The 15724-nt window shown below is 35.6% G+C and overlaps 1 protein-coding gene across 6 annotated transcripts in view; it reads left to right on the forward strand.

The window, feature by feature from the left end:
• SLC4A7 (solute carrier family 4 member 7) overlaps positions 1-15724 on the forward strand; it is a 96886-nt gene that overhangs the window by 59195 nt on the left and 21967 nt on the right. For 4 of the 6 annotated variants that reach the window (XM_030007819.2, XM_030007816.2, XM_030007823.2 and 1 more), the window contains 7 exons: positions 5105-5220; positions 6020-6079; positions 6678-6835; positions 8783-8870; positions 10482-10628; positions 11929-12032; positions 13581-13755. In XM_030007819.2, the coding sequence (XP_029863679.1) occupies positions 5105-5220; positions 6020-6079; positions 6678-6835; positions 8783-8870; positions 10482-10628; positions 11929-12032; positions 13581-13755 (848 nt within the window). The remainder of the gene's footprint in view (positions 1-5104; positions 5221-6019; positions 6080-6677; positions 6836-8782; positions 8871-10481; positions 10629-11928; positions 12033-13580; positions 13756-15724) is intronic. The other 2 variants (XM_030007818.2, XM_030007824.2) reach the window with 1 other exon arrangement.

Genomic DNA, 15724 nt, shown 5'->3' on the forward strand with positions numbered 1-15724 from the left:
GCTACAGCTGAACAGGTAGTGAAGTATTAGAGATGAATACAAAAAGAATTAGGAAGGATGCAATTATCAGTAGTGTTCGTAGTTTAGTTGTCATGAAGTCTTTAAGCAGTTTTATTTTTGCCTTAGTGCTTTTTAAAAAGTAGGGAAATTAAAACCAGTAGTAGTTTATGACAGAATTGGCAGGTTCAGTTCACCTACAACTGTTCCCAGATAGCTATCCATTAGTGCACTGCTTCAGCATCAGACACTTGGTAACTGTTTTGTTGCGTTTGATATGCAAAATAGGATAAGGTAGTTAAGAGTTTATAATGGTAGGTGAGAGCTCAGCAATTTATTAATTTGTTGTCTTGCAAAGCTATTGTTCTTCACATGTAAAAAGGTATGTAGATGTATAGAGAAGTTGAAAGGATGGAAAGTTCTGATGGTTTCTTTAATTGTTTTTACTAAATGTTTCATAACTTGTGCATTCTGCATACATACTGTTATACTTGCTTTACTTTTGCAAAATTATCACCTATTTAGAGACTTCAGGATTCTTCTAGATAGCTCATGTTTTTAAGGGGATCACATTTCTTTTTAGCCTTCAGGCTCCTCCTGCTTTTTTTTTTTTTTCTCCTTTCCCTCCTTCCCAGAAACCTATCTTGCCAAAATCTAGCATCTAGCTTGTAGATTTGACTGCTTTACACCTATGTGTATTGGGGGGAGGAGAAGCTGATTTCACTCAATTCTTTCATCAGTGAGGCTTTTCTTGGTTGTCCTTCCTCACTTGTTTAATAAGTAAGAGCACACTGTTACATAGAGCAGTGAAAATATGCTGCCAGAAAAGGCTCTGGTTATCTGTCTTTTCACATTTTGCAGCCAAGTCACTGAAAAGGAAAGAGCAAACTATGTTGTAGGCTGTTATCTTGAGTTGGAGTAGGGGCCCCATCCTTACTTAAATTCAGAAAAGCAAACAAAAAATTATTTCTCTGACTTCCTTGTGGGAAATTAAGAGAATTCACATGAAGATCGTTCTCTTTCATGGGTGATCTTTCAAAGGTAATTAAAAACCAGAAGTAAAATAGCAGCTGTAATTGGTTTTCCAGTTTTCATTTTTCTACTCATCTGACAGGAATGACAGCATGCCAGACCCAAGGTCTTTAGAACCCAAGAGAAGGCAAATAAATGAAGATCAAGTACTCGATGCTATTATTATCACTAATAAAGCTTTCTACCAGAATCTCCAAGTCATGTTCAAATTGCTTTTGTGCCTCAAGGGGATGTTTCTCATAAAGGAAAAATCTGAAAGGGATGATTTCCCAGTTAATCTATAAATAAAAGTCTTTCCAGAGAAAGATGAACAGCAATAATGATGGAAGACATTTTTGTTTTCTGGGTGCTGCACCCCACCCCTCCACCCCCCCCACCCGCTTTTTTTTAATTCAAGAAATTACCTGACCACAGAAAGACACATTTTCCTTAGAGATGTCTTTGAAGACATTCTCAGACTACAACTTCAGGGCTGCAACTGGACTAATCTCTGTCTTGGGAGACAGACTTGAAGGGAACCCTGAAGAGGAAGTAATCTTCTTTGTATTAACTTAAAAAAAAAATAAATCTTCTTGGTCCATTCCACTATAGATTATAGTCTGTATTGCTCTCTAGTAATTCAGAATATTGCATACTTTTTCCATGTCTGTATGATTGCATTGGGTTTGCCTCCTGTAAGCATTAGGAACTGTGTTAGTTTTCTAATAGGTGGCTTTCTTCTGTTTAGCATTTGTCTATCCTTGGCCTTGTGCTATTCAGACTTTATTTTTTAGTCTTTATAAATAGCTGGAAGGTTACTGAACTTAACGTGAATTACTGTAAAAGGAGGGAAGAGGGACACACTTTCAGTCTACCACTTAACTTTTTATCAGCCTGTCATCAGTTCATAGTAAGTCATCCAGGCAAAGGGTTCTCTTCAACAGTTTTTTTTTTTTCTTTTGTCATCAGTTGAAGAACAGCTTTTGTTTCCCCATCTTTGAAACTGTTGAATAATGAATTCCATAGGTAGAGCTAGGAAGAGAGCTGTGACACAGCCAAAGACGAACACTGTTAATTCACCAGCATTATTAAGCTTTTTTAATGTCTGTGAACAACAGCAGAGCAGCCTGTTTTAAGGGGTCTTTTGGTTCACTGATAAATGTACTTTAAAACTGAGTAAAATAGTATGTAAAATGGCTTTGCTCTTCCAATAATTACTTGCTGAACATAGTAATTCAGAAAGGTTTACATATTTGCCTTCTAGGAATAATTTTAATATTTTTTCACATTAAGGCTGTATTGGAATTTATTTTTAAAAATTGATTTTTATTTCCTCAAATAATAATATGGTGTGACTTTGTATTTAAAAGTTTCGTATTTCATAAATTTTGCCTATATAAATAAAGTTATGTTGGAATAGTCGTGCTTAGGTGTTGAACTCTTCTTATTTCCCCCATTTTTTTTTTTTTTTACTGAAGCAGAGAAGTGAGGCAAATGTCTGTATTCTTCTTTTTCCAGTAGATAATGTCCACTAGATTTTTGTGATCACAGTATTAAACTAAGTGTAGTTGGCTAGAAAATGCACATGATCATTAGTGAAGGTGTATTCGTAAGTACTTTAACTTGAGTGATCTTACTAGGTTTTAATCCAGACTTGAGACTCAATCCACTGTTGTCTTTCAAAGGAGGCAGGTGGTATATTTTCCTAACTAACAACATCAAGAAGAGTACTATGTATTTTTAATGATCTCCTCGGTAGCGTGGTAAGACTAGATGAATTTCTCTGTCTCACAGTCTGGAAAAACTACTAGGTAGTCTTCCTTTCAGCAGTAGCCTCTGAGTTTGTATCTACTGAACTATAGAAGAGAAGGAAGTAAGTTCTTTTATTAGTGTGAGATTTTAGTAAAAGTGTTTTGCTATTAGAGATGGTAATTTTTTATTCTGAGTTTCCCTGCAAATATCAGAGTGATTGATATGCATAATGAAATGCAGTATCACATGGAAATGCTTGCTCAGGTCTGAAAACCTGTAAGCAGTATTTTCATGTGAGTGCAGCAAGTCTGTCCAACTGCAAGACCAACAGAAAGGAAAACTCTTTACACGTGGCTTAGGATCAGACAAGTGTTCCTGTATCAGTGCCAAAACTTGTGAGCCTTAACTGTGACTGGTTGGAGAAATTTTGAAGGCAAACCTTTTAGAAGAATCAGTATTACTTTAGTACTGAAATAATAAATTAGTTTATGCTAATACGTAGAATCCTTTTTCTCTATCCTGCTTCTTGATTGTCTCTCCACTTTTTGTTCTAGTTTCTGCTTGCTCTTGCTCACAGGGCATTTGCAAAAACTGCAAAATGATGCATTATTGCTCATCTTTCATCAGTCATACACATCTTTAGTTACCTTTATTGTTACATGGGGGGGGGAATTTGTATGCATAAACTTCTATATTATGCTCTTCTTCTGCAACAACTGTTTAATATTTCTGTTCTATTTCTAGTCCTACAAATACATCTTAACATCAACTCTTATGCAGTTAAATACTTTGAACAGCTGATTTCACAGATGGTTGATAGCTTTTAGTTATTCTTGTGAGTAATGTGTACGTCTTGGAGCAGAAGGGTAGCATGTGATTATTTTTTTCTTTTTGGTCTAGCTAACTGAACGTAGTATTTATAGTGTTAGCTAATTACTTGTGCATATTAGGATTCACAAAGGAAATTACAGCTTATTAACTTCATTTGTTTTTTGCTTCAGGAAAAACTATCCACACCGCTTATATCCCTATGAACTCTAAGAATGAAAATTAATGGTGAAGGCTTGGACCTGCATGTTTTCCATTGATATGATGGCTCTTTGAAAGAGTTTTTTGGAAGTAAATTTGGGGGTCAAAGAAAGTGAATTCAGTTGTCATTTGAAATGCTAAAAAATGTCAAATTGCTAAATTATAAACATGGAGGGATGCAAGTAGTTATGCAGCAGTAGTTATGATGGAACAATAGCTGAAAGGTAGCCAGTGAGGACTTCAGTTTTATCTTGACTAGACTGATGCTTGACCTAAATGCAAACTTTCTGCATGTAATACAATGTTTAGACTTTAGTCTTTGTCTAAATGTGGTTTTGAAAGCATGTTAAAGCATGTTTTATCACCACATCTGAAAGGTCTAGTGTAGACAAGCAAGGCCAAATGCACTTCCAGTGCATGTTAAACTGAACAAGTAAAAACTCTGTAATCCAAAAGATGGGATTTGAGCTTGGTTATGCATGCCTAGACCAGCTTTTAAATGATAGTTGGGTAGGGATGAGCGTGTTGCAGCGTGGAAGTCAATATGTATGAACACCTGGGTTACTTGCCTTTTGCGCCCTTTGCTGAACCTGCAATCCAATGTTGCTAGTAGCGTAGCAAGCTACATAAAACACTTTTATCTTGGGGCAGATATTGGAGAGAAGCTGTACATTGAATAAACTTGAATAAACTTCATTATATGTGCCTCTTTAGCTAATGTGTTAGAGAGACCATTTAATATAGTAACATCTGGTCAGATCAATAGTTGGACCTTTAGTCTGTTGATTGAAATCATGGTTTGCAAGCTGTCTATCCTTCATGTAGTACGCTATTTACTTGTACAGGGTAGTTAACTACCAGGGTATCGTTCCTCGTAGTTGTAGCCTGAGGCTTGCCGAGGCTTTTTACAGTTGAAGTAATTGCTATATAGCAGACTAGATAGCAGAGGTGTTTGCTTTCGGTGTTTGAGGACTTACAAATACAGTGAAGATGCTATCTACTAAGTACTACAGTGGTTACTATTAAAATGTCAACAGTTGTTACTTTTTCTGCAATTAAAGTAGCTCTTGTTTTCTGGTGACTGTTTTGCAAATGGCCATCATTTGGGCAGTAAATTTTAATTTTTTTAATTATGCCATTTTTCTGACAACACAGTGACTTGTTAATGTTGCATTTATGATACTAATGTAGGGCACTCTTACTGAATAACTTGCACATTTGCTTTAAGCAAGCTGCCACATTGAGTTTTGGTAGTGTCGCGTACTCAGTTCACTTCATACACCATTTTGAACTTATCTCCTTTGTTTTAATTTAGGGCTGTTAGCATCTCCGCAGTCAGCACCTGGAAACTTAGACACTGGGAAAAGTGGAGATGTTAAAGGTACTGGGACAGGAGGAAGCAGAGAAAACAGCACGGTTGATTTTAGTAAGGTAAATAACATTAAGGTATTTAATGTTTAGCACTAAATAACTATGTAACAAAAAATGTGGTGGTTGTAACTTCTCTCTTAGTTACAACTAAGACACATGTACTTATGCCTGTGTATGAGTGTACACAAGACATATGTACTAAGATGTAACTTGTGTGTAGGAGTGTCAAAATATGGCATAGGCTAAATGTGTCAGATGTTTTGAAACTCTTCCCAGTGGGACTGAACTTTCTGTTTCATTTGATCTTTTCAGTATTTTGGTAACTTCAAGAGTGCAGCTGCTGTACTTTCTCACGCAGAGGGAGATATTTTCAGATCTGCTATAGACTCTTATGAAAACAATTTTGTAGATGGTGTTGTAATGTTTTTTTCTAGGACTGACTTTTGGGGGGTTTTTGTAAAGAGGGATTTTAAAGGGTTTTCCTTTATATGTTTTATGAATTTGCTGTACAAAAGTTATTGTACATCTTAATCATTGGGAGCATAGAATATCACTTTGTGAAGGAAATACTGTGTAATACTGTAAATCCCTTGTATTGCTTTCATAATTTAAATTTGCTGGACAAGTTCCATTATGGCTTTTGCTATAAAACTCACTCTGTAGTGTCATTCATCTATACTGTGAAACACTAAGAAAATCGGTTTGCCAAGTTAAATAATTATGTTTAAGGAAAGCTAACTTACACTGTAGTTCTCATCTAATCATGGCAGGTGCCATATATTCCTGCTCCTCTGTCACAGTTTTTATGTTTTTGCTTGGCCTGTCCTTCTGTACACCTGCCTTGTCTCCTGTTGGGCAGGAGTCAGCCTCCTGGCACTGTAGTTGTGGCACACTTGGTGTGGGACTCAAGAGGCCATCTGTAAGTTCTCTAGATAGCAATGTAACTGGTGCTTGTGTGTGTGTGTATGTGAACACAGAGTTCATGTGCTGTACCATTTTCTAATGTTCTTCTGTAATTATGTACAGAAATTAATGTTAAGATTTTCAGCCATCATATTCCTTGTGGATGAAAACATAAACATATAATTTATTTTTCAAAATTATGACATTTGAAATATGCAGCTGTGGAATAACTAACTGCATTCTAGAAACCATGCGTAATTACATGAACTCTCCTTAGTTAATTGTGCATAGATTTTGTTAAGTTATGTCCTATCACGGAATGTTTGTCATGATAAGTAATATTAGAAAGGTGGTTATGCAGTTTGGAGTCTTCTAGAATATAGTAGGTGGTAGTAATTCTAACTTTTAGAAAATAGTTTATGATTAGTTGGCTGGCTGGCTGACATTTTCTACATATGTTTGTCTTTTCTGTACTGTGGGATATTTAATTTGCTTTTTTATTTTTCTTCGTAGCATAAATGTCTAGTATATGCTGATAAACTTATAATTATGTTACAGAATTTCTGCTAACAAATGTAAGGGAATAAACACTTGTTTCATCTTTGTATGAATAGGTTGATATGAACTTCATGAGGAAAATTCCTTCAGGAGCAGAAGCATCAAATGTGTTAGTGGGAGAAGTAGATTTTTTAGAAAGACCTATTATTGCTTTTGTGAGGCTCTCCCCTGCTGTGCTTCTCTCAGGCCTCACAGAGGTTCCGGTTCCTACACGGTAAATAAATGCCTGGAAAGTCTGGCTTTACTTATACAATAAGATAATATTTAAGATCTCAAATAGTTGTAAATTTTTATACTTGTTCTATTAAGCTCAAGAAATGTAGACTTTTGTTTAACATGATGCCAGTCATTTGCTGCAAAATTTGAAGAAATGAGATCCGCCATAAAATTCTCTGAATGCTTTAAATACATATAATGATGTTGTCTTAAGCAAGTGCAGAAGTTGAAACTGGTAGCTGACCTGGAGTAAAAGCAATGGGTCTTCCAAGCTTGTGTTGCTAATTTAAAAATGGGCATGAAGATTGTTATAGTTCCCTTCAGTGTGACACAGCATGACAGTGGGGAAGAGTCCACCAAGTTTGAAAATTTGTCTAATCTGAAGCTCTGCTCTTTGTATACAAATGCTCTGTATATGAATAACCTAGGTGATGGAAAAACTTATTTTTTTTATTATATGCCCAAATCTACATGATTGACGCTGGGGTAACCAATCTGCAGCTAATACATTGAATCAGTTTTCAATCTGCAATATGCCATACAGCCTGGTGCACCCACCTCCCCCAAATCATGGGTCTTGTTGATATACTGTGGGTAGATTTACCACAGGCGATCAAAATGTCAAAATGCAGGTCCCATGATGAAGATAGCAGGTCATTTCATCAGTCATCATGGAGGACACTTCATTTTCTGTGCACATTGATGTATTGGGCTGTTCTGTGGTGTTTAGCATAAATTTGTACATTTATGTATTTTGGTGGTGGGTTTTTTTTAATGTTTTAAATAGATCAAAGTGCTTGTTTATCTTTGTAATTTTCAGCTTATACACTCTAATGAGACGCAAAAATAACCTTGGCAGTGTTCTTATAAATAGATGTGAGAATTTTCAGAGGGTAGTTGACAGTAGTGCTCTTAATGTTTCTTGGGAAATTCCAAAATTTCTGCATACCGATTATTGTATTAATGTAGCTAAAATTACCCTGTCCTAAATTTTTCAGAATGGTGTAGACTTGCAGATTTGGAATAGCATACTTGATTGTGAAGATGCAATCTCAGTTTCAGTTAGAGTAGTCAACTTGCAAAGGAAAAATAACACTAACCTTTCTGTACTGTGCGGTGAAAGAAGGCGCTGCTTTTTTCAAAGGTGTTGTACTTGGGAACTTCATTTTCATGGAGTATAGGAAGAAGGTCATGAAAACAATTACTGAGGTTCATTCTTTGGTTTGTATCCTTTTGAGTTTATAAGATACTAGTCCTGTTCAAGGTTTTTTGGGTTTGTTTGTTTTGTAAAAGTGTGATAACTATTACTATGATTGGAAATGGAGACTGTCCATTAATGTATGCTGTGACCCACCCCCAGATTGGATTCCCTTCCCAAAATGTCACTTTTACCTTCTTAAGCGTTCAAGATGCGGGTTCCCTTCCTTTCCACTGACACAGTACCAGGATATGCCTATATGAGTATGCCCAGTGTGTTGCTTCAAGTATATCTGTGTATCTGCTGTGTGATGTACCCAGTCACAGCAAGTGAGGGGGGGGTTTAACTCCCATGAAGAGGTGGTTGTCAAGGAGGCTAGACAGAACAGGTCATAAAGCTCCTGGGCCCTCACTAAGGGGTCTTTGCCAGTGGGAGTGTCACAAAGGCTTATAAACTGGAGGAAATATTCATTGAGCTCTCTAGCCCGTGGATATCTACTACATTTAAAGCATTATAAGAAATTGAAAAATTAGGCTTCGGAGTAATTTTAGTTCAGGATTCGAGTTCCTTCTAGTAATGTCTTTTAGGCGAGTCTTTTCTTAGTCTTGCAGCAGTCTTTAAGATCTGAAATGGTGAAGAGGATATTTTTACTTCACCGCTAAATTTTGTTTAAACTTTAGTTTGAAAGAACCTTCTGAGTGTATTCAAATGAGTCAGCCGTATTCATCTCAATTGCTTTCTCTGCAGGTTTTTGTTTTTATTGCTGGGACCAGCAGGAAAAGCTCCACAGTACCATGAAATTGGAAGATCAATAGCAACACTTATGACAGATGATGTGAGTGATGTATTTTAAACACTTCTAGTTAAAGAAGTCTAGAACAATGTGTTTAGTGATTGTTTTCCATAAATGTATTCTGGAGTGACAAGTTAAAGAAAAAAAAAAATCACAAACTGGTTAAATGAAGAACTGTAAACTTACTTCTTTCTCGTGTTAGTTAACTAGATAATGGTAAATTAACTTTCCCCCTTGTCTTTCTTGAACAAATCCTTAATGTATTTCTGAAAAAATATTTTAGCTTTGGTGTATAGATGTCATTTTTGTATTAAATTAGGAAATAGAACTATTAAATAGAACTGTGTCTGATATGAGTCGCTGTATGTTGAAAAGGACATAGCAAACTGTGTAAGTGTTCAGGACAGAAAGATTAAGAATGCCTGCGATTGAGTCATCACAGATATTTTTTTTTTTTCCAAAGCAAGATCAAATAATTAAAATTAGAATTTTACCGGGCATTTGAAGTCTCATGCTTAGAGCCCTGGTGGACGGTTTTAAAGAGCACAGGGAAATCTGGACTTTTTGAGACTGTTGTCATCTTACTGAGCAAAATTAGGATGTTTTAATTCTGACTTCGCGGTGAGTGCCACCTACTGAATTGCTGATAATTATTAGGGTTACCTAGCAGAAATTCTAATAATACTTTACTCTAGAACAATTTAAAGTCTGGAAATGTAAAACGACTAATTTCTGCTTTACAACTGGGCAACTAGTCTGTGAATATGGTATTTGTTCAGTGTGAGAACTGAATATTAAAAGCTTTAGCTGCAGCTTCTAATTTTTTAGGTAGGCTGATTTTTAGGAAGACTGTGATCATTGAAATAGAAAAATATAAAATTTTCATTGGTCTAAAAAGAACTAAATAGACCTTAAAGATCTAATTTACAATTAGAAGACTTAATGGTCAGGTCGTTGGAGACAAACAGTTCAGGTTTCAAATGTATGGAAGCAATTTAGGATCATCTTCTGCAAACTGTTTTTTTTAATAGCAAAACTAGCATTTTTTTCTCTCTGTGTATAAAATGCATCTTGGGATTCAGGGATTGTTTGCTTTAAATACTACGCATCTGTCAATTCAGAGTTTGTGTTGTAGTAGTCTGTAAAACAGTGTAGGGTGTTTCTTTTTGAGTAGTAGGAGGACTGCTTTCATGTGCTTTTTAAGAAGTCATTTAAAATTAATTAAGCTAAAGGTATACAAATGAAATTCTTAATAAAAACTTGTATTTTGGTTTGAAGGTTATTTAAAGTATTTTTGTCCTGATTTAGCACAGCATAGTAGCATAGTGGCATAGTGGCTGTAGGGCAGAATTGTTTAGGCAATAGTATATGAACTTGATTTACTGAATATTGAAGATTAACTTTTTAATTAACTTTAGAAATGAACTCAATATTCATTTTGAGTTTGAAGATATAACTTCCTTATTTTATGTTCTATAAGGATGTGCATACAGGTAGTTCTTAACACAAAAATATACAAATAAAGTAAAAGGCTAACTTTTGAGGACCTTTAAAAAATTTCCCACGCCTTTTTAAAAATAATGAAGTGTTCCTTGTAATCAGTTCCTCTTTAAAAAAAAAAAAAAAAGAATGTTGGGTACTTTCTTCTTGTAGGTTTTCCACGATGTTGCCTATAAAGCAAAAGACCGAAATGATTTGTTGTCAGGAATTGATGAATTTTTAGATCAAGTGACAGTCCTGCCTCCAGGAGAATGGGATCCCTCTATACGAATTGAGCCACCAAAAAGTGTTCCTTCCCAGGTAAAAAAAATAAAAAATAAAAATCCAGTAGAGAGCTCCCATGATTTTTACTTTAAAAATGCCATTTCCAAATGCAAGTAAATTGTGTACTGAGTGTAAACTTTAGTAAAGCATCAGGAAAGCCCCCACATCCATTTGAAGAAAAAGTGGATTGTCCATTTAAGGTTTAAAAAAAAAAAAAAAGTGTTAATCAGTTTCCTGCTGTGCTTTTAAGCAAATTGTCTTTATTTCCTTTTGTAATAGTGAAATGAGTTCATGTGAGATCTAGGAGAATTGCTCCAAAATTGTATGTGAGTTTGTATTATGAATTTTATTATTAATCTAGCAATGATCAGCAAGAAAATTGTAATTCTTATAAAAACTTTTATTCGCATACAGCATTGATTGAAATGTTTTAATTAATGTATATTGGCTAGCATATCATGATCACAGAATGTTTATGAAATACATAAAAATGGATCATATTGCACAGTTGTGATACAAGCTTAGAATGAGAGCTGGGGGAAGCTGGACCTTAGAGGGACTCTCATTTCTTCCCTTTCTCCCTCTTTACAACTGAGGGGAATTCCTGCTGCTAGGAATTTTTAGTGTAAAGGCAGTATCAAAAGTGGGGGGAGAGACCAGTGCTCTTGATTCAGAAGGTTGACATTGGTGTCAAATCCAGTGGTGGTTTGGGGGAGTGGGTGGAACAGAAGGGGTGACAGCAGTGCAGTTCATTCATGAACAGCCTGAGGCTACCACTTAACTTGTTTCCAAAATAAGCAGGGCCCAGGGTTTTTAGAAGGCAAGTTTGGCTGAGAAATTTGTGAGGAGCTGGTGAGCAGCTTGCTGAATAGGGGAATGAGTTCTCATACTGGAATGGCTTCTCATTTGTACTTCAACTAAATACTGTGTGTGTCATAAAGTGAGGTCAGTTTCTGTTAGAAGCTAGATGCTTCTGCTCTGGAAATGATTGAGAAAAGAAATCTAAAGATTTCTATGCCTCATGGTTGAGCCTCTACTGTGTCTTGAAAAGGTAGGCTTTATTTCATCATGTTTCGAGGACATATTTCTTGTAGAAAGAGGGAAGATTAATACTGTTGAGCAAGGTACTAATAAGATCTTTTTGGAAGCGTTGTACAGTTCTAGTTGTCTGTACTCAAAAGATAAATTTGGCAAATGGAGGACTGCTGATAAGATGGGAATATGAAAAAGGTTTGGAAGGCATAGAGTCTGCACGCTGTCTTTGAATTATACTTCTTAGTGTAAAGGCAGTCTCAAAATATAATTTTTTTTTTTTAATTTTTTTTTTTCCCTGTAGGAGAAAAGGAAGGTACCTAAATTTCCAAATGGATCTACTCCTACAGGAGAGACTCTCAAAGAAGAAGGCCATCATGCTGGACCTGAACTTGAGAGAACTGGAAGGTGTGTTCACTTCCCTAAATACTAGCTACCATAAAGAAATAAAAGCGATAAATCCTCACAGTCTTTAATGATGACATTTGAACATAAAAAAAATCATGGTATAAGTGTCAGAGCGCATCCTTTTTCCTTTTCAAGTGTTGGATTCTTGCCTATAAATGCCATTCTGCTTAAAGCATTTTCAAGCCTGTGGCAATGTTTCTCAACACATTTGCGAAGGATTTCATATAAGATGCTGCCTAATTTTAACTAACTGACTTTTAAGATTTGGGTTTTAATTTTTAATTGTCAAGAGCATGCAATTATCATAATTATAGCAGGAATATACAATTTTCAGTATTGGGCTAGGTACTAAAAATTTCTATTAATGCAAATCTGTTTTATTAAACATGTACGACATGGAACAACAAGGAATATAAAGTTGCAAAAAATACTTTGGTATTGTTTAGGTTTTGGTTTTCATTAGATTTCTTTCAGATCAAAAATAAAATTGAAGGAATTTCTTTCAGTTGAGTTGCATTGTTCTCTGTTAATTCTGAAATACTTGACGAAAAAGTCCCCAACGTTGGAAGTATCTGCTTAAGATTAAACCTTAGTATCTCATATGAGAGAGTAGAGATTAAATCAACTGAGAAATTCTGGAAAAGATGTACAATGTTGTTATTCCCAAAATAATAAACTTCCAAAGGAAATGCATCTTTCTCATACCTTTGCAAGAAGGTCTTTACAACATTTGTGTTGATTTTTACCATTTTGGCTTTGTTATACTTACTTTTTGCCTTTTTGCAGGCAGTATCTGGAGCTGACAAGTTCATTTCTGCCCCCAGAATTATCTCTAGATGAGACTATTGTGTTTCTTAGGAATGGAATATTTTTGAGTTTTTTATAACTCAAAATAAAATCAGACTTTTGTAGGTGCAAATTATACCCAGTATTTTGGAGTCTTGAGATTTTTTTGGAAAGTGCCAAAAGCTTTTTAATTTCTTGCTAATAACTTACCCACTTGAACTGACGTTCGGTTTTGTGTTTCCATTTGTAGAATATCTCTATACTCCAGATGAAAACACTGTTAAAAATGTTAGAGCTAAATTTATTTATGGACCTAACCGTATGTATGTAGAGAATTTGAATCAAAAAGCCACAACTGCTTAGTGGAGTATTAATACTGAAATGTGTCAATGCGGTGGTCTTGGCTGAGGTTTAGCATATTTCTTCTGTTCCTTGTTTTGAATATCGTAAGACAGATTTGACTTAAAACATTATTTAGGTAAAATAGTTTGCAAAGATATTTTTTCAGTATCTAGCCCATATGCAAAAATACCTAGCCAGCTTTTAAAAATGTGGATAACCTGCTTGATTATATTTGGAATACTACTAAATTGGAATAGATAAGATTCTCATTTACATTTTAAACTGTTATGCTTTAATCTGGATTATGAAATAGCTAATTTGTGCTGGCAATAGGCACTGGCAGTCATGTGTAGCCCATAGTGTTGAACTAGCTAGAATCCTTTAGTGTACAGTTTGACGAGTTTCATCTCACCTATTTAGGCTTTTTGGTGGTTTGATACTTGACATCCAAAGGAAAGCACCTTTTTTCTTGAGTGACTTCAAGGATGCATTAAGCCTGCAGTGCCTGGCCTCGATTCTTTTCCTATACTGTGCCTGTATGTCTCCTGTAATCACTTTTGGAGGGCTCCTGGGAGAAGCTACACAAGGCAGAATAGTGAGTACAAAGAATGGTAGTGGCCAGGCTTTTAGACCTTCAGAGGCAAGTCACTGTGTGCATTTGTCTCATTTATTTATACTTGTATTTGAAGAATTTACCCACAGCACTTGATTAGCCTGCCCCAAAGCAGATCTTCCCCAAAAGGTAATTGCTGTGGAAAATGTGGGGAACCCATGTGAACAGGAGAAGATGCACAGTGGAGGTAAAAAAATGTTTATCCTGCCTTACTGGATGAATGGCTTCATGAATTGAGAAAAGGCTTGCATTGCCTTCTTTTTGGCTACTTAAAAATAATGAATAGCAGTAAAGGTGCACCATCCCACTAGGCCTACTTTAGGCAAAGTCAGAGGCTCAAGGTGGATAGCCAAGAACATGTACTGGCCTTGAGTAGTAGGCCTACGAGGATGATAATGCCTGCAGTGTATGGGTAGCAGTCAATTGTGTGTTTAAGTAACGGACAGGATATGTATATGCTTTCACTAATGGTATGTTGTTAACAAAAAAAGAAAGTGGCTAATGTTTATGAGCAGAAAATACACTTCATTGTAAATGACTTGAATATAAACCATAGATGTACAAAATTTCGGTAGCTTTACATTGGGCAGTAGGTAACATCAGCACCTTTTTAACCAAAATATTATTGCACTTTGGTTTTTGGAGCGGGGAAAGAATACTTTCATCAGCAATGTTAATAACTTAGTGTTCGTGTCAATTGGCTTGTGAGTAAACTACTTTTGGAGTGTATTTTCTGTTTTTAAATCTGTCACGAAGAAACAAGACTCTGTCCTTTTGGGGGAGGGAAGGATGTATTCAGACATGTCCTTTACAAATGTTAAGATTCTGGTAAAGCTTATGATGCTATAAAATTCTTCTTGAGACTTAGATCAAGTTTTTAAACTTGTACTATATTAAAATTGTTAACTGTTTTGTCTCTTTCAAGTAATGCTGTTGACTGAGATTTTTGTTTATTGATGTAGCACTTCAAGCTGATAGAAAATACAGAAATAAATTATGTCTTTTCTGTGCGCTGTTTTTGCCACTCAATGTATAAATGCTTATCAAAATGTTGATGTAGTTTTTGAATGTACATCATGTATAATGATGAAAGTATGCTCCTTTTGAAGCTTGATTCTTAAACACCTTCTTTCTTTTAGCTGTCGGGAATTGTTTGCGGGTTTGTTCCTGCCTTCAGATACTTGGTGTGCATCATTGAATATAAAATTTAGTTACTGCACACACACGTTCAAGCACAGTAGCTGACATTGTAAGGTACACGGTTTGTGTTTGAAACCTTCCCTCACATTCCCAGAGGTCATCACCTCCACAGTACTCCTGTCCCTGCCACCCTGATTGAGAGCCCCAAGGTTAATGCATTGACTAACCAAAAGCACTAATTCAAAGGTAATAAAACAAGAGACTGGGATTATATATTTTTTTTTTCCTAATGTAATGAACAAAGGAGTAATGTTTTCATTTTTAATAGCCCCAGTTCAGCAAACCATTTTGCCCAATGTTAGATGCTTTCCTGAATTGGAGCTTAAGTTTGTGTAACTGCAAAATAGCAAACACTTAGAAATTCCACCAGGAACCCTTTAATCTGTAATCTGTGACTTCTGATAGTTGTAAATGGTGTAGTTAACTATTTTCAGGTAACTTTAATATCATTTTAGTATCTAAAAAGTCCTGCCCCTCTCTTTTGAGGTGTGCTGTAACTTTTTTTTAGCAGAAAATGTTATAGTAAAACATTTAATTCAATAACTGAAGTAGATATCTTACTTCAGTGAAAAGAAATGCATTACCAGGTGGGACATTGGTTTGCTGCTCATCTCTTTTTGCTGTCATGTACACATAAACCGATATTGTTCAGTAATTTCCCCTGCACCTCCGCCTGTCATTTCTTTTGTAATGCTTGGTTGACTGATGCAGGTTTGATACGGCACACCGTATCATGTTTTGGTACAGGTAT

This window comes from Aquila chrysaetos, chromosome 3 (genome assembly GCF_900496995.4).
Source record: "Aquila chrysaetos chrysaetos chromosome 3, bAquChr1.4, whole genome shotgun sequence".
Lineage (NCBI taxonomy): Eukaryota > Metazoa > Chordata > Aves > Accipitriformes > Accipitridae > Aquila > Aquila chrysaetos.